This window comes from Bos javanicus, chromosome X (assembly GCF_032452875.1).
Source record: "Bos javanicus breed banteng chromosome X, ARS-OSU_banteng_1.0, whole genome shotgun sequence".
In the NCBI taxonomy this organism is placed as follows: Eukaryota; Metazoa; Chordata; class Mammalia; order Artiodactyla; family Bovidae; genus Bos; species Bos javanicus.
In genome coordinates this window covers 115,145,953-115,164,285 of record NC_083897.1, presented here as the reverse complement: position 1 = coordinate 115,164,285, position 18,333 = coordinate 115,145,953, and the positions used below count along the sequence as shown (strand labels likewise).

General features: G+C 39.9%; 1 protein-coding gene across 1 annotated transcript; it reads left to right on the top strand.

Moving 5' to 3' along the window:
- The first annotated feature begins 493 nt into the window (after positions 1-493).
- On the top strand, positions 494-18,192 carry LOC133243513 (uncharacterized). The gene is made up of 2 exons (XM_061410496.1): positions 494-996; positions 13,444-18,192. The coding sequence occupies exon 2, from the start codon at positions 16,159-16,161 to the stop codon at positions 17,218-17,220; it is 1,062 nt and encodes a 353-aa protein (XP_061266480.1). The 5' UTR covers positions 494-996; positions 13,444-16,158; the 3' UTR covers positions 17,221-18,192.
- Positions 18,193-18,333: the final 141 nt, after the last annotated feature.

Genomic DNA, 18,333 nt, shown 5'->3' with positions numbered 1-18,333 from the left:
TAATTATTTTCTTCAGTGATGAAAATGGAAAAATATTTATATATTTATATATATTAATATAAAAGGTTTTGTTTTGTTTGGAATGAATGGTAGTTTGCATTTTCAGTTCTGATTATGCTGTTTGTAAATTATTGAATCTGCTGGGTTTTATTGGTGCAGCTGCCACTTTAGTGACATAAATGTTACAGAAAGGTACTATGAAATTATTACTTTGTGGCAAGGACACTTTTAAACATCGTTTGTTTCTACAAAGGTAGTTTGAGTTAATGTAAATAACTGTGAAAATCATTGTTCCGATAATTTTAAGATTAATTAATTTTCTATAAATTGTGATATTTATAAATGTTTGAAATGATACACGTTGATATTTAATGATAAATTTACTTAAAATAAATTGACCCTCATTCTTACTTGCATTTCTCATTTACAGACTAGAACTTAGATCAAAGTTAATTGAGAAAGATGGTTCAGGAAACGTTCAGCTCAGCTGTTAGCCCTTGATAAGGCACACACTGAAGAATTAACCAACAGCTGAAGAAGCAGTTTCTGGGATGATGAGCACCTTACTTGTTCTGTCAAAAAAGACTACATTGCCCCATCTCAGCATCCAGAAAATGCCCCGGTGAGGTCAGCATCTGTTCTCAATAGGGTCTTGCAGTCATGGCTAACCATGACTTACTGGTTCCACTCTATGCTTCAGTTCCTCTCTACCTGGGTGAGTTGGTGGAGTCAAGTATGCCATTATTCTCTGAACTCAATCACCAACACCTCAATCTTCTGTTCTCCAGGTAATCAGTAACATAAATAATGCATTTTTGCTCCTGTAATAATATCTTAGAATTTTTTTTAGTGTGTTTCTTTTAAAATGCCTAAGTCTCAGTTCTTTGGCTTATAGGTATTTTGTATCCTGTGGGAATGAAGAATGATTGCAATTTAGGAGGAACCATGAAACAAAAGATGTCATAGCACAGACACTATAACAGCAATGGTAGTCAAGTAGGTAGTTTTTACCTCATAGTGTCTAATCATAAATAGAAGTGCAAAAATTACTATTTTTATAGCTTTAATAAGGTATAATTGATATATAGAAAACTGTACATATTTCAAGTATATACTTTGATGAGCTTGGACTTCATGCATACACCCATTATCCCATCACCAAAATCAAGGTTATAAACATACCAGTCACCTCCAAAAATTTCCTGGTGTCCCTTTTGCTTTCTGTGTTTGTATGTTTAAGAATGCTTAACATGAAATCTACCCTCTTAGATTTTTAAATGCACAATAGCGTATTGTTAACTATGGCACTAAAAGTTGTACAGCAATCTCTAGGACTTAATCATCTTGTGTAACTAACTTCATACCCATTGAACAATTCCCCATTTCCCCTCTCACCCCACCCCCTGCTAACCACCAATCTCCTATTTCTGTTTGACTTTTTAAGATTCCACACATAAAGTAAGATTACACAATATTTCTTTTTGTGTCCAGTTTATTTCACTTAGCATAATCTAAATTTGTACCAGTGTATCAAATTTGGTACATTGATGTTGCAAACAGTAGAATTTCCTTCTTTTTAAGGCTGATCAAGATTCCATTGTATGTATATACTACATTTTCTTTATCCATTCATCTGTCAATGGACATTTGGGTTGTATCTATATCTTGGCTGTTGTGAATAATGCTGCAGTGAACCTGGGAGTGTAGATATCCTGATTTCGATTCTTTGGGATATATACTCAAAAGTAGAATTGCTAGATCATATGGTAGTTCTATTTTTAATTTTTTGAGGAATCGTTCATATGGTTTTCCATAGTGGCTGCACCATTTTACATTCCCACCAACAGTGTAAAAGTGTTCCAAGAATTAGTTTTTAACTAGAACTTTGTAATAGCTTGTTTTAACTGTACTTTTTAAATAAGGAAGTTTACTTGATCTGTTCTTGCAACCTACAATTCATCAGGTCACATAATAGGCATTACTGGAAAACTGAGTGAGTTTCAAAACCAACTTGATTGCTACTTGACCTATACTTTATAGGTACATATCTTAGCTCTGGTCTTACGTTAAAGGATAAGATGTGTTAAGTATCACAGACAAAGAACTCTCACCAGTGTTTCTAAAGATTTCCTTGTCATCAGATTTAGTGAAAATGACCTAATAACTTAAATTTGGGGACTATAAAGATAAATATTCTGAGAAGCAGAAGATAGGTTAAAAACAAGTTGCTCATGTTAATTGGCTATACCCTAATATGAAATAAAAAGTTTTTTTACAAAGTTTTTAAAAACTAGTTGCTCAATTAATTTTAATTAATTTTTGGCCATGCCACATTGCGGTGCAGAATGTTAGGTCCCTAAGCAGGGATTGAAATCTTGCCCCTTGCAGCAGAAGCTCAGAGTCTTAACCACTGTACCACTAGGGAAGCCCCTGCAAATCTAAATTTTTGAGCTTAAATTCAGAGGCCACTGTACACAAATGTTCATGACAGCATTATTCATAATAGCGCAAGAGAAAACAACTGTCTTATCAATTGATGAATGGTAAATGAAAGGTGAGATATCCATACAAGGGAATATTATTCACATGTAAAAATGATAAGGTACCACACACATACTACAACATAAATGAATCTTGAAAACTGCACAGAGTGAAAAAAGTCATACAAAAAGCCACATAGTGTATGATTCAGATTGCGTGAAATGTCCAGAATAGACAAATCCACAGGGACAGAAGGTGGATTAGTGGCTGCCAGAGTCTGGGGCGGGAGTTGGGGTGTGGGGAGGGGAAAAGGGACATGACTGCTAATGGACAGGATTTCTTTTGGGTTGATGATTGCACAACCTTGTGAATATACTAAAAACTGAAGCATACACTTTAAAGGAGTGTATTTATGGTATATGAATTATACCTCAATGAAAGTGTAATTTGCATTTATGTAAAATAGATATATTTGACTAGTCCCTGACAGCATGTGAGCTTATAGTCCCTGAAATGAACCCTCTGAAGGAAATAAATTTTATTTGTTCCTCAAAAATATGGAGGTTAATAAATATATCTCCTTTTTATTTCACTTTCACTAACTCTTTTTCAAGTATCTAATATTGGAAATAAGAAAAATCCTTTAGTCACTAATACATAAAAGATTATGAAGAAATAGAAGATCTGGGCTCCCATTCAGCTTCCCAGGGATTTTCATGGTTTGTCCAATAGAATATTACTGATCAAAAGGATACAACTAACTTGTTTTCCCCAAAGACTTGGTAAATGAGGAGGCAGTCTTCTGAACATATTAAGTAAAACATATGACAATAATTACCAGTAACTTGTAGTTTAGAAACTGTGCTGTGTCTTATTTTTCTTGAAGGTTTAATCTCATCTTTCTCCTCAAGCTCATTTTAAACCTTCAGCCTTTTATTAATTTACCACCACGTCTCTTTCTTTACTACAGTGTGTATAGGAGAAAACAATGTCTGTTTGCCACCTACCTCTTCAAATAAGTAAATCTAATTCAAATGACAGTGAATATTTGCAAGTTCATTCTCTACATCACTGGTTTCTCAACAGCCAAGGGACCTCTTTGTAAAATGAGCATTCTTGTCCGTTTAATTTTTGATCAAATTGTTTGTTGGAAATGAATAATACTGTTCTTAGAAAAATTGGAAAATAAGAGGTTAGAAAGAAGGGTAGAAAATCATCCAGACTCGTAAATAATACTTGTGGTTATTTTAATTTTTTCCCTAAACTTTAAGGTGGTATTTTCACAGATCTTGGATGTTCATAAATGTTGTATAAAAATTTTAACCTGCAAAACAACACAATGTATCATGTATGTGAACACATACAGTTGAACTAGAAGTATGAAACTTGGAGAGGGATGATAGATAACCAAGTTTTGGATGGTGGTTACCTCTGAAAGGCAGAGCATGGAATTAGGCAAGAGACTTCACTGGAACCTGAAAAGTTGTGTTTCTTAAAAAATTAAAAGACTTAAAGCAAACATAGCAAAATCTTAAGATTTGACTGAGTGATGGGAGTATGGATTTTTTTTTTACTATATCCTCTACTTTTCTGTATGCTTGAACTATTTCATAGTAAAAAGATAAGGTGAAAAAAAAGACAATGTATCATCATCCTAATTATATGTATCAAAGTCCATTAGTGTAATCTTGTTTATCCTGACACTTTTCCCAATTAAAAGGGCTGAAATCTTACTGATCTTCTGGCACAATTATTTTAAGCACATCATATAAAGCATCAGTATTAGAATAAATAATGTATATTAGAAATTATATCCTTAACCATCCATTTGTTGTGAATTACATGACTCAGAAAAAATACTTATTTGTCTTATTTCCAGTATAGAACCTTCCAACAAATTTGAATTGTACTACTGTCAGCCCACCACATTCAGAATTATATATTAAGGCTAGAAAATTTCTGGGCCAGAAAGTCTCCATTCTAGATATAGGTTTATTATCAAGGGAGAAAGAGCACTGCCATTATACTGGATTTCAAATTGGGCACAAGACCTGTTTTATTCTATTTCAGGTTCTAGTTCATTACAGTTGAAAGAAAGCACTGAATTATAAAATTGGATGAAATTGGCTTCCTTTCAAACGTGTTTAAAAGACCACAAAGACATGGGCAAAATAAAATGGTGCAGTGACAATCTAATACCTTCTATGGAGGGAAAGTCGGGCTCGGAAACTGAACAATTATCCCCACAATATTCAAAGAACTTTTAATGGCTGTCATATTTCATCTCGGGAGTTGCGGTAATTTATTTATTCATTCTGGGATTACTTCTGTGAGCTTTTTTTTTTAACCCAAGTTCCTAGGTCAGAGCCTTGGGGGGTGGGGACAGACTCCTTTAGAGCTACTGAGCTTCCTGACACCACCATTCCATTCTTGGCACCCATTCCCTTCAAGCCTGCACCTGCCTCATTCCTCAGGTTCCTCAGCTGGAATCAATCGCCCGCCCCTCCAGCCCATCCCCCCATGACATTAGTCAACCAATAAGCCATCGCTGGGTGCTCAGCCCAGCGCCAGCAGCACAAGGGCACCCAAGAGAAAAGGGCTTGACCTGCCTTCAAGGACCCTGCAGTCTGTCTGGAGAAGTAAGTCATACACAGTAAGAACCAAGGAGGTGTTGCACTGAGGGAAGGGTGCCAGAGGAGCAGAGAGGATGGGTTGCTGGGAGCTGTTCACCTGTGCTGGATTTCTTTTTCCCCATTGTGGCTGGGTATTTCACTTCTCTTTACTCACTGGGAGGTAAGACTGATATTTAGTCGCTTTATCTAATAGATTTTTTAAGGATTTGTGGCCCACGACTGGAAGAACTGGTGAAGGCACAAGTGTTAACATGGATTTCTTTCATCTGATCATAGTAGACAGGATTTCAAATGTAATGTGGTTTTTTTTCTTTAGTTGAGTTGTACTTTGGAAGCTGTAATGGCAATGTTAAGTAATTATAACATGGAAGGATGCTGAGCCATTTCTACTGAATTGTCTCAGATATACAATCACAGTGTGTACCATACAAGATTCCCCTATGTTTTCAAAGTCCATGACTTGAAGTCTAAAATTTTTTGTCGGCTTGCTAAAGGTCATGTGGAATAGAAAGAAGCTGGCTTGTTAGAAACAAATTCAACCGCTAGGTGGCGCTGTTTTCAACACTCAAGGCATTTCTGTTTCTTAGGTAGCCTTCCTTTCCATCATTGTGCGCTGCAGAAGTGGCTGGTATACTTGTTTGGGGTAATCATAATTACATGATAGCATTATAGTGATCATGTGCGATCGCTACAATGATGTCCAGGATGCCTTCATACTGCTGCTGCTGCTGCTGCTAAGTCACTTCATTCATGTCCGACTCTGTGCGACCCCGTAGACGGCCGCCCACCAGGCTCCCCCGTCCCTGGGATTCTCCAGGCAAGAACACTGGAGTGGGTTGCCATTTCCTTCTCCAATGCATGAAAGTGTAAAGGAAGTCGCTCAGTCGTGTCTGACCCTCAGCGACCCCATGGACTGCAGCCTACCAGGCTCCTCCGTTCATGGGATTTTCCAGTCAAGAGTACTGGAGTGGGTGCCATCGCCTTCTCCACCTTCATGCTGCTGCTGCTGCTGCTGCTGCTGCTGCTGCTGCTGCTGCTGCTAAGTCGCTTCAGTCGTGTCCGACTCTGTGCGACCCCATAGACGGCAGCCCACCAGGCTCCCCCGTCCCTGGGATTCTCCAGGCAAGAACACTGGAGTGGGTTGCCATTTCCTTCAATGTAGGAAAGTGAAAGTGAAGTCGCTCAGTCCTGTCGGACTCTTAGCGACCCCATGGACTGCAGCCCACCAGGCTCCTCAGTCCATGGGATTTTCCAGGCAAGAGTGCTGGAGTGGGGTGCCATTGCCTTCTGCGGCCTTCATGCTAGGATCATAAAAAAACAAAGGCTTCAGTGAAGCCATTACTCCACTTATACTTTCCTACTGTTTTGGTATTTCTTAGGCTTTTCAGCTCATGAAAAAACTCAGATTTATAGATAATTTTCTTCATCATCTATAATTTAACAATTTAAAGCTGAAATATCTCTGCTAATTACACATTATTACTCTCCTAAACTTAGTCATAAAAATAGAATCATAGAAAAAATCATAAACAACTTTGGAATTGAGTCATCCAAATTAATTTTTATCTAAGAGAAGTAATGATACTCTGCTTTGCATTGTACTGTCTTCATAGTTGGCCTATTTTATGTAAAGAAGCTTTTTAAAATACCTCTCTGTTCATAGTTGACTCTTGGGATGACATAGTAGAATCAACCAATTCCAAGGAAAAAATTGTGCACTGATTCTTTTCCCTAATACCAACCAAATTATTTACATTCTTTATTTTATTGTTTCTGCCTCACTTATGTGGTTCTAGAACATTATAAAGAATCTGTTTATAGCAATCCACAAATATGACCAAATCAAGACAAAATTGTGTTAATTGTACCTGGTATTGATCACAACATTATTGTCTCAATACCAAGCAAGTATCTTAAAACTCCATTATCCTGGAGAAGGAAATGGCAACCCATTCCAGTATTCTTGCATTGGAAATCCCATTAACAGCGAAGCCTGATGGGGTCCATGGGGTCGCAAAAGAGTCAGACACACCTTAGTAACTAAGACAAAAACAATATGCTAAGTGAAACAAGTCAGATAGAGAAAGACAAGTACTGTATGAGATCTCTTATATGTGGAACTAAAATATACAACAAACCTTGAGGAAATAAACTTGATAAACTTTTAGCCAGACTTATTAAGAAAAAAGAAGAATAAAATCAACAAAATCAGAAATGAAAAAGGAGAGGTTACAACAGACAATGCAAAGAAATAGAGGAAAACAACAGAATGGGAAAGACTAGAGATCTCTTAAAGAAAATTAGAGATACCAAGGGAACATTTCATGCAAAGATGGGCTCGATAAAGGACAGAAATGGTATGGACCTAACAGAATCAAAAGATATTAAGAAGAGGTGGCAAGAATACATAGAAGAACTGTACAAAAAGATCTTCATGACCCAGATAATCACGATGGTGTGATCACTGACCTAGAGCCAGACATCCTGGAATGTGAAGTCAAATGGGCCTTAGAAAGCATCACTATGAACAAAGCTAGTGGAGGTGATGGAATTCCAGTTGAGCTATTTCAAATCCTGAAAGATGATGCTGTGAAAGTGCTGCACTCAATATGCCAGCAAATGTGGAAAACAGCAGTGGCCACAGGACTGGAAAAGGTCAGTTTTCATTCCAATCCCCAAGAAAGGCAATGCCAAAGAGTGCTCAAACTACCGCACAATTGCACTCATCTCACACGCTAGTAAAGTAATGCTCAAAATTCTCCAAGCCAGGCTTCAGCAATATGTGAACTGTGAACTTCCTGATGTTCAAGCTGGTTTTACAAAAGGCAGAGGAACCAGAGATCAAATTGCCAACATCCGCTGGATCATCGAAAAAGCAAGAGAGTTCCAGAAAAACATCTATTTCTGCTTTATTGACTATGCCAAAGCCTTTGACTGTGTGGATCACAATAAGCTGTGGAAAATTCTGAAAGAGATGGGCATACCATACCACCTGATCTGCCTCTTGAGAAATTTGTATGGAGGTCAGGAAGCAATAGTTAGAACTGGACATGGAACAACAGAGTGGTTCCAAATAGGAAATGGAATACGTCAAGGCTGTATATTGTCACCTTGTTTATTTAACTTATATGCAGAGTACATCATGAGAAACGCTGGACTGGAAGAAACACAAGCTGGAATCAAGATTGCTGGGAGAATATCACTAACCTCAGATATGCAGATGACACCACCCTTATGGCAGAAAGTGAAGAGGAACTAAAAAACCTCTTGATGAAAGTGAAAGTGGAGAGTGAAAAAGTTGGCTCAAAGCTCAACATTCAGAAAACGAAGATCATGGCACCCGGTCCCATCACTTCATGGGAAATAGATGGGGAAACAGTGGAAACAGTGTCAGACTTTATTTTTTGGGGCTCCAAAATCACTGCAGATGGTGACTGCAGCCATGAAATTAAAAGATGCTTACTCCTTGGAAGGAAAGTTATGACCAACCTAGATAGCATATTCAAAAGCAGAGACATTACTTTGCCAACAAAGGTTCGTCTAGTCAAGGCTATGGTTTTTCCTGTGGTCATGTATGGATGTGAGAGTTGGACGGTGAAGAAGGCTGAGCGCCGAAGAATTGATGCTTTTGAACTGTGGTGTTGGAGAAGACTCTTGAGAGTCCCTTGGACTGCAAGGAGATCCAACCAGTCCATTCTGAAGGAGATCAGCCCTGGGATCTCTTTGGAAGGAATGATGCTAAAGCTGAAACTCCAGTACTTTGGCCACCTCATGGGAAGTGTTGACTCATTGGAAACGACTCTGATGCTGGGAGGGATTGGGGGCAGGAGGAGAAGGGGACGACAGAGGATGAGATGGCTGGATGGCATCACTGACTCGATGGATGTGCGTCTGGGTAAACTCTGGGAGTTGGTGATGGACAGGGAGGCCTGGTGTGCTGCAATTTATGGGGTCGCAAAGAGTCAGACACGACTGAGTGACTGAACTGAACTGAACTGAACTGACAACAGACAATGCAGAAATATGAAGGATTATAAGAGACTATTATGAGCAACTATATGGCAATAGAATGGATACCCTGAAAGAAATGGACAGATTCTTAGAAATGTTCAATCTTCCAAGCCTGAACCTGGAAGAAATAGAAATTATGAACAACCCAATTACAGGCACTGAAATCGAAACTGTGATCAAAAATCTCCCAAAAAACAAAAGCCCAGGACCAAATGGCTTCACAGATGAATTCTGTCAAACATTTAGAGAAGAGCTAATGCCTATCCTTCTAAAACTCTTTCAAAAAATTGCAGAAAAAGGAACACTTCCAAACTCTGAGGCCACCAATACCCTGATACCAAAACCATACAAAGACAACACAAAAAAACTACAGGCCAATATCACTGATGAACATAGATGCAAAAATCCAGAAAAAAATTTTAGCAAACAAAATTCATTAACACGTCAAAAAGCTCATACACCATGAGAAGTTGGGTTTATTGTAGAGATGCAAGGATTCTTCAATATAGGCAAATCAATCAATGTGATACACCATGTTAACAAACTGAAAGATCAAAACCATATGATCATCTCAATAGATGCAGAAAAAGCCTTTGACAAAACTCAGCACCCATTTATGATTAAAACTCCTCAAAAATGGGCACAGAAGGAACCTACCTCAACATAGTAAAGGTCATATATCATAAGCCTACAGCAAACATTATTGTCAATGGTGAAAAAGCTGAAAGCATTCACTGTAAGATCAGGGACAAGACAAGGGTGTCCATTCTCACCACTATTATTCAACATAGTTTTGGAAGTCCTACCTATGGCAATCAAAGAAGAAAAAGAAATAAAAGTAATCCAGATCAGAAAATAAGTAAAGCTCTCACTGTTTGCAGGTGACATAATAATATATATAGAAAACCCTAAAGATACTATCAGAAAATTACTAGAAGTTATCAGTGAATTTAGCAAAGTCACAGGATACAAAATCAAGACACAGAAATCACTTGCATTCCTATATACTAACAATTAAAAATCAGAAATCAAGGAATCAATCCCATTCACCATTGCAACAAAAAGAATAAAATATCTAGGAATAAACCTACCTAAGGAGACAAAAGAACTGTATACAGAAAATTATAAGACACTGATGAAAGAAATCAAAGACAACATAAACAGATGGAGAGATATTCCATGTTCCTGGATAGGAAGAATCAATATTGTGAACATGACTATACTACCAAATGCAATCTACAGATTCAATGTGATACCTATCAAATTACTAATGACATTTTTCACAGAACTAGAACAAAAAATTTCACAATTCATATGGAAACACAAAAGACCCCAAATATCTAAAGCAGTCTTGAGAAAGAAGAATGGAGCTGGAGGAATCAACCTTCCTGACTTCACATTATACTTCAAAGAAACAGTCATCAAGACACTATGGTACTGGCACAAAAACAGAAATATAGACCAATGGAACAAGATTGAAAGACCAGAAATAAACCCACACACCTATGGGTACCTTATATTTGACAAAGGAGGCAAGAATATACAATGCGGCAAAGATAGCCTCTTCAATAAATGGTGCTGAGACGACTGGACAGCTACATGTAAAAGAAAGAAATTAGAACACTTCCTAACACCATATACAAAGATAAACTCAAAATGGATTAAAGACCTAAATGTAAGACCAGGAACTATAAAATTCTTAGAGGATAACATAGGCAGAACACTCTGTGACATAAATCAAAGCAAGATCCTCTATGTCCCACCTCCTGGAGTAAAGGAAATAAAAGTAAACAAATGGGACCTGATTAAACTTAAAAGCTTTTGCACAGCAAAGAAAACTATAAGCAAGGTGAAAAGACAACCCTCAGAATGGGAGAAAATAATAGCAAATGAAACAACTGACAAAGGATTAATTTTCAAAATATACAAGCAGCTCATACAACTCAATGCCAGAAAAAGAAACAACCCAATCAAAAAGTGGAAAAAGACCTAAGCAGACATTTCTCCAAAGAAGACATACAGATGGCTAACAAACACATGAACAGATGCTCAACATTGCTCATTATTAGAGAAATGCAAATCAAAACTACAATGAGATATCAACTTACACCAGTCAGAATGGCCCTCATCAAAAAGTGTACAAACAATAAATGCCGGAGAGGGTGTGGAGAAAAGGGAACACTCTTGCACTGTTGGTGGGAATGTAAATTGATACAGCCACTATGGAAGATTTTTTAAGATTCCTTAAAAAACTAGGAATAAAACTGCCATATGACCTCACAATCCCACTCCTAGGCATATGTCCTGAGGAAACCAAAATTGAAAGAGACACATGTATCCCATTGTTCACTGAAGCACTATTTACAATTGCTAGAACATGGAAGCAACCTAGATGTCCATTGACAGATGAATGGATAAAGAAGTTGTGGTACATCTACACAATGGAATATTACTCAGCCATAAAAAGCAATGCATTTGAGTCAGTTCTAATGAGGTGGATGAACCTAGAGCCTATTACACAGAGTGAAGTAAGTCAGAAAGAGAATGATAAATATTGTATACTAATGCACATATATGGAATCTAGAAAGCTGGTACTGATGAATTTTTTGCAGGGAAGCAATGGAAAAACAGACATAGAGAACAGACTTATGGACATGGGGAGAGGGGAGGAGATGGGTGAGCTATATGGAGAGAGTAACATGGAAACTTCCATTACCATATGTAAAATAGATAGTCAATGGGAATTTGCTGTATGACTCAGGGAACTCAAACAGGGGCTCTGCATCAACCCAGAGGTATAGGATGGGGAGGGAGATGAGAGGGAGGTTCAAGAGGAAGGAGACATGTATACCTATGGCTGATTCATGTTGATGTATGGTAGAAAACAACAAAATTCTGTAAAGCAATTATCCTTCAATTAAAAAATAAAAAATATACAACAAACTAATGATTATAACAAAAAGAAGCAGACTTACGGATATAGGGAACAAACTAGTGGTTATCCTCGGGGAGGGAGATGAGGGCCATATAGGGGTGAGGGAGTGGGAGGTACAATATGTTGGATGTAAGAGTCTACAAGGATGTATTGTACAACATGGGGAATATAGCCAGTATTTTGTAAACACTGTAAGTGGAATATAAACTTTAAGATTTTCATTAAAAAATTATAATTTTTAAATGGAGAAAAATTTCCATTATCATTTTCATTAGCTTTGTACATATTGCTGCTACTGCTGCTGCTAAGTCGCTTCAGTCGTGTCCGACTCTGTGCTACCCTGAGAATCATTTCCTAGGCAGGTTGATAAGGAGTCTAGGGGTCCCCAAGGAGAGAGGGGTCTGGAATTCTCAAGGAGGAAGAAAGGACAAACATTTTTCTTTCTCCACATTCCTTAGGATTATATAACAATAATGTATCCTGCCTAAGGACAGTCTTTGGATTCAACCTTCTGTTATCTTAAAATGTTAATTATGGGAGTAGACCTGGTCTTTACAAGGATGTATCTTGCCTGAGGACAGTGTTATCTTAAAATGTAAATTATGGGAGTAGGTCTGATGAGGTCTTTACAACCTCCAGACATTCTTTGGATTATATAACCTCATTGTTAACACTAGCAAGCGGGTACTCTTTCTGCCCCCTTCTGATGCCTATGTCAGAAGCTTTCTCTGTCTCCTTTATACTTTAATAAAACTTTATTACACAAAAGCTCTGAGCGATCAAGCCTCGTCTCTGGCCCCGGATTGAATTCTTCTCCTCCGGGGGCCAAGAATCCCGGTGTATTCGCGTGATACAACAACCTTTCATCTTGGGGGCTCGTCCGGGATCCTTCAGGACAAAGTAAGGATGCTTGGAGCTTTAGTTCTTTGTTCTCTTAGTGAACACGTTTTCTGCTGTGCTTTACTAACTCTACCGTGTGCTTGTGTGAATGAATGGCATGCCCTGCATGAAGCAAGTAAGGAGCCCTGCTCTGCGGTTCCATGGTGATCTCATAGGGCTTATAGCAGCGGTCTTAGCTTGGGAGGCATTCCGGAAGGTTACTCTGATTCACCCCAGGTGACATCAGAGGCAAGCAAGGTTAAAGGTGAAGAGCTGGACGTCAAGTAGGGATGCTATCAAGTCTACCCCTGGTACATCCCCACCCCATCTCGGTGGTAGAACTGGGAGGGACGAGTACGGCGCCTGCGTCGGTAAGGGACAGACTAAGTCCGACCAGGAAGGAAAAGCTTTTGGTGTAACGTCTGTCTACACCCCCATCTAGAGCAGGGAGGGACGCCTCCGGTAGAAAAAATGACGCTGGTCGCTTTTTTTCTCTCTTACAGATGGGAGCTAACAATTCCAGCCTCACTCCTTTGAACTGTATCCTGAAAAACTGGGATAGATTTGATCCCCAGGGCTTAAAGAAGACACACCTGGTCTTCCTATGTGATACTGTATGGCCACGGTATCCATTGGAGGACGGCGAACGGTGGCCAGTTGGAGGGTCTCTTAAGTATAATACTGTTCTACAATTAGACCGGTTCTGTAAGGAACAAGGGAAATGGGTAGAATAGCATATGTGTTGCCCTTTTTCTCTCTGCGAAATATGCCAGACTTATGTCCTAAGGGTATAGATTTGGGCGTGAAACCTTCAGCTCCCTCCTGTCCTCTTACTTTGCCCCCGTACCTGGGACTCCAAACTGGGATTCAAACTGCCCACGTGGAGGTCCAAACAACTCCTGTCTCAGTACGACCTCAGACTACTCTGATTTCAGTAGAAACTCAGACCATCGAAGTAAGAGATGAGATGGAGGACAGGAGACAAAGAGAAGAGGAAAAACAGGTTTCTCCAATCTATCCCTGGGATCATATGCACAGAGCAGCCAGAGAGACTGAGGAACAGCCACACAAGCTGTTGCCTCTTTATGAAACACCCACCGGGAGAAATAATCAGTCTGTGAGAGTTAATAAGCCTTTCTCTTATTAAGAAATACAAAGAATCAAGGAGGATCTGGGAGACTATTTAGAGGACCCAGAAAAATATATTAGAGCCTTTAAAGGTGTTACTCTGCTTTATGACCTCACTTGGAAGGATGTGATGTATATCTTGGGACAAACGCTGACTCCCGAGTCAAAGATTCGAGTTTTGGGAAAAGCGGTTGTTTATGGAGATGAATGGCTTGGTAATGAATCAGTAGGGAAGAGGGAGAACGAGATAGCGGCCCTCCCCACTGGGAATCAGGCGGTCCCAACTATAGAACCAGACTGAGACTACAACACAGCTAAAGGAAGATGGGATCAGAGTCATTTTGTTAGACGTTTTCTTGAAGGACTTAGGCAGGCGTTCTAAGCCTTTAAACTATGGCAAATTGGCAGACACAGAACAGGAGAAGGAAGCTCCCGGTAAATTCCTAGATAGACTGAGAGAAGGCCTTCGCAGATTCACTGACATTGATCCCGAAAGTGAAGAGAGAAAAGTGATCTTAAAGGATAGATTTCTCACTCAGTCGGCTCCAGATATCCGCCGTAAGCTATTAAAACAGGCGTATGGACCAAATCAGTCTTTAGATACTCTGTTACAACTGGATCAGACAGTCTATTATGGTAGGGAATATGAGGAAAAGAAAGAAAGGCAAAAAAAGACAAAGGAAAAGGTGGAAGCCTTTGCCATGGCTATGAAAAACGTTCTTAAACAGCCTGAGAAAAATGTCCAGAGGGGCCCAGGTGAAAAGGGATAAACTTGCTATTACTGTGGAAAGGAAGGGCATCTCAAACGGGATTGCCCTCAGGCATCTAAGCTGCCCCCGGCTCCATGTCCGGTCTGCATAAAGGACCACACTGGAAGAGAGACTGTCCCCAGAGGCGTAGGTCTCCGGGGTCCGACTCTCAAGACAATCAGGACTGAAGGTGCCTGGGGATCCCCACACAAGCTCCCATCCTAATTACACCTGAGGAACCCCGGGTATTAATAATTGTAGGGGGCCAATCCGTCGATTTCCTTTTAGATACTGGGGCAACTTATTCTGTGCTTACTGAAGCCCCTGGCCCACTTTCTTCCCCATCCACTTCTGTAATGGGACTGTCTGGACGAGCCAAAAGGTATTATTTCAGTTATTCTTTATCTTGCAACTGGGATTCTGTGCTGTTTTCACACAAGTTTCTGATTGTGCTAGAATCTCCCTCACCACTTTTGGGAAGGGATATACTGAGCAAGGTCCATGCCTCTGTTTTCATGAATATGGAGCCCTTCCTTTCTCTCCCTTTAGTTGAACAAAATGTAAATCCTAGAGTATGGGCTGATGGAAATTCTGTGGGTCGAGCACAAAATGCTATTCCTGTAGTTGTTAAGCTCAAAGACCCACACGTATTTCCACATAAGAAGCAGTATCCACTGAAACCTAGTTAAGGAAGGGTTAAAACCCATCATCGAAAATTTAAAGGAGCAGGGACTACTAATTCCCTGTAACAGTCCTTGCAACACTCCTATTTCGGGTATGAAGAAATCGAATGGTAAATGGAGACTAGTTCAAGATTTACAAATAATAAATGAGGCTGTAGTTCCTTTACACCCCGTAGTGCCTAATCCTTATACTCTATTGTCTGAAATTCCTGAACGGGCCAAATATTTCTCAGTAATTGATTTAAAGGATGCCTTCTATTCAGTGCCTTTGGCGGAAGAAAGTCAATTTCTATTTGCCTTTGAAGACCCTATGCAGCCAGCTTCTTAGTTAACCTGGACAGTTTTGCCCCAGAGATTTCATGACAGTCCTCACTTATTCGGACAAAGTTTGTCACGGGATCTACAAAACTTTAATAGCTCTGAAGCAGTGGTGTTACAATATGTAGATGATATTTTGCTCTGTGCTGAGACAGAGGAAGCTTGTTCACGAGCCTCAGAAGATTTCTTAAACTTTCTGGCAGGCTGTGGTTACAAGGCATCAAGAGAAAAGGCTCAACTTTGTCAACAATCGGTTAGATATCTGGGCCTAATCATATCAGAAGGGACTAGGGCCATAGGCCCTGAGAGAATTAAACCTATACTAAATCACCCCCTACCTATGACTTTAAGACAATTGAGAGGATTTTTGGGAATCACAGGTTACTGTCGCATTTGGATTCTGGGTTACGGGGAACTTGCCCGGCCTTTATATAAACTTATAGCTGAAACTCAGCAGGCCCAAACCGACAAACTGGTTTGGTCTCCAGAAACTCAAAAGGCTTTTAAGGTTCTTCAGACTGCTCTCCTGCAAGCTCCAGCTCTGAGCTTGCCCACAGGGTCAGAATTTAATTTGTTTGTCACTGAAAGAAAAGGTGTGGCATTGAGAGTTTTGACACAACCCCGAGGACCTCACCAGCAACCTATTGCTTATCTAAGCAGAGAATTAGATGTAGTTTCACGTGGGTGGCCCCACTGCCTAAGAGTAATTGGGGCAGCGGCTTTATTAGCACCTGAAGCTTTAAAAATAATTAATGGACGAAACCTTACTGTACTGACTTCTCATGATGTGAGTGGAATCTTAAATTCTAAGGTTAATATTTGGATGACAGACAGTAGGCTTCTTAAGTATCAGTCATTGTTGTTAGAAGGACCAGAAGCTAAGCTTGAAGTTTGTGGAAATTTAAATCCTGGCACTTTCCTTCCTGAGAAGGAAAATGAAACACCTGATCACGATTGTTCTCAATTCCTAACTTTAAACTATGCAGCTTGGGAGGATCTAAAGGATACCTCATTAGCCAATCCTGACATGGAAATATTTACAGATGGCAGTTCTTTTGTTCAGGATGGAAAGCGTAAAGCAGGTTACGCCGTGGTGACTGCTGAACAGGTTTTGGAAGCAAAATCTCTCCCCCAGGGAACCAGTGCTCAGTTAGCGGAGCTTGTGGCCCTGACCCGAGCTCTAGAGTTAAGCAAAGGGCAGCGGATGGGCCTGATAATCTATGTGAGTCTACTTCTGCTGACTCCAAATATCCTGAGTCTGCCGTTGGATCCTCAAGACAATGTATTCCTTTCCTGGGCTCACTCCTATGCTGCATTCCACAATCGGTCTAACTGCTGGGTCTGCAGAGAGCTCTCCTCTTCATCAGTGGAAGGCTTCCCGTGGTGGACATCCCCAATTTAAGGAAAAGACTTTCTCCAAGTCCATGAATACCTTCGACAACAATCACATGCGATGCCTCCTCTTCATCTGATGACACTTACCAACCCTAAAATGGACCGGTGCAACACTTTGCACTTTAACTATGGACATAGTGTGACTTTTAATTTTGATTCTGATTGTTTTGTTTTAACTGTTTGCTCCCTGCACCTGTAATTGTATAACTGGATTTGTTTCTAGCCGCATGAAAGCTTTTAAGTTACAAATGGTTGCTCAAACTCCTGCTACTGCTGTAGCTTCCTCCAACTACTATTTGGGGCCCCTGGATCAGGTATCCTCAATATGAGGATTAGGAGAATATGTTGCCTCACCAATTTAGGGACAATGCCCCTTGTCAGCTCGGAAGCAGTTATGGAACGAGAACGACGCCCCTTTTCCCTAGGCAACATAATTCTCCTAAAAGAAAAGGGGAGAATGAGAGAGTCATTTCCTAGGCAGGTTGATAAGGAGTCTAGGGGTCCCCAAGGAGAGAGGGGTCTGGAATTCTCAAGGAGGAAGGACAAACTTTTTTTCTTTCTCCACATTCCTTAGGATTATATAACAATAATGTATCCTGCCTAAGGACAGTCTTTGGATTCAACCTTCTGTTATCTTAAAATGTTAATTATGGGAGTAGACCTGGTCTTTACAAGGATGTATCTTGCCTGAGGACAGTGTTATCTTAAAATGTAAATTATGGGAGTAGGTCTGATAAGGTCTTTAAAACCTCCAGACATTCTTTGGATTATATAACCTCATTGTTAACACTAGCAAGCGGGTACTCTTTCTGCCCCCTTCTGATGCCTATGTCAGAAGCTTTCTCTGTCTCCTTTATACTTTAATAAAACTTTATTACACAAAAGCTCTGAGCGATCAAGCCTTGTCTCTGGCCCCGGATTGAATTCTTCTCCTCCGGGGGCCAAGAATCCCGGTGTATTTGCGTGATACAACAACCTTTCAACCCCATAGACGGCAGCCCACCAGGCTCCCCGGTCCCTGGGATTCTCCAGGCAAGAACACTGGAGTGGGTTGCTGTTTCCTTCTCCAATGCATGAAAGTGAAAAGTGAAGGTGAAGTCAGTCAGTGGTTTTCTACTCT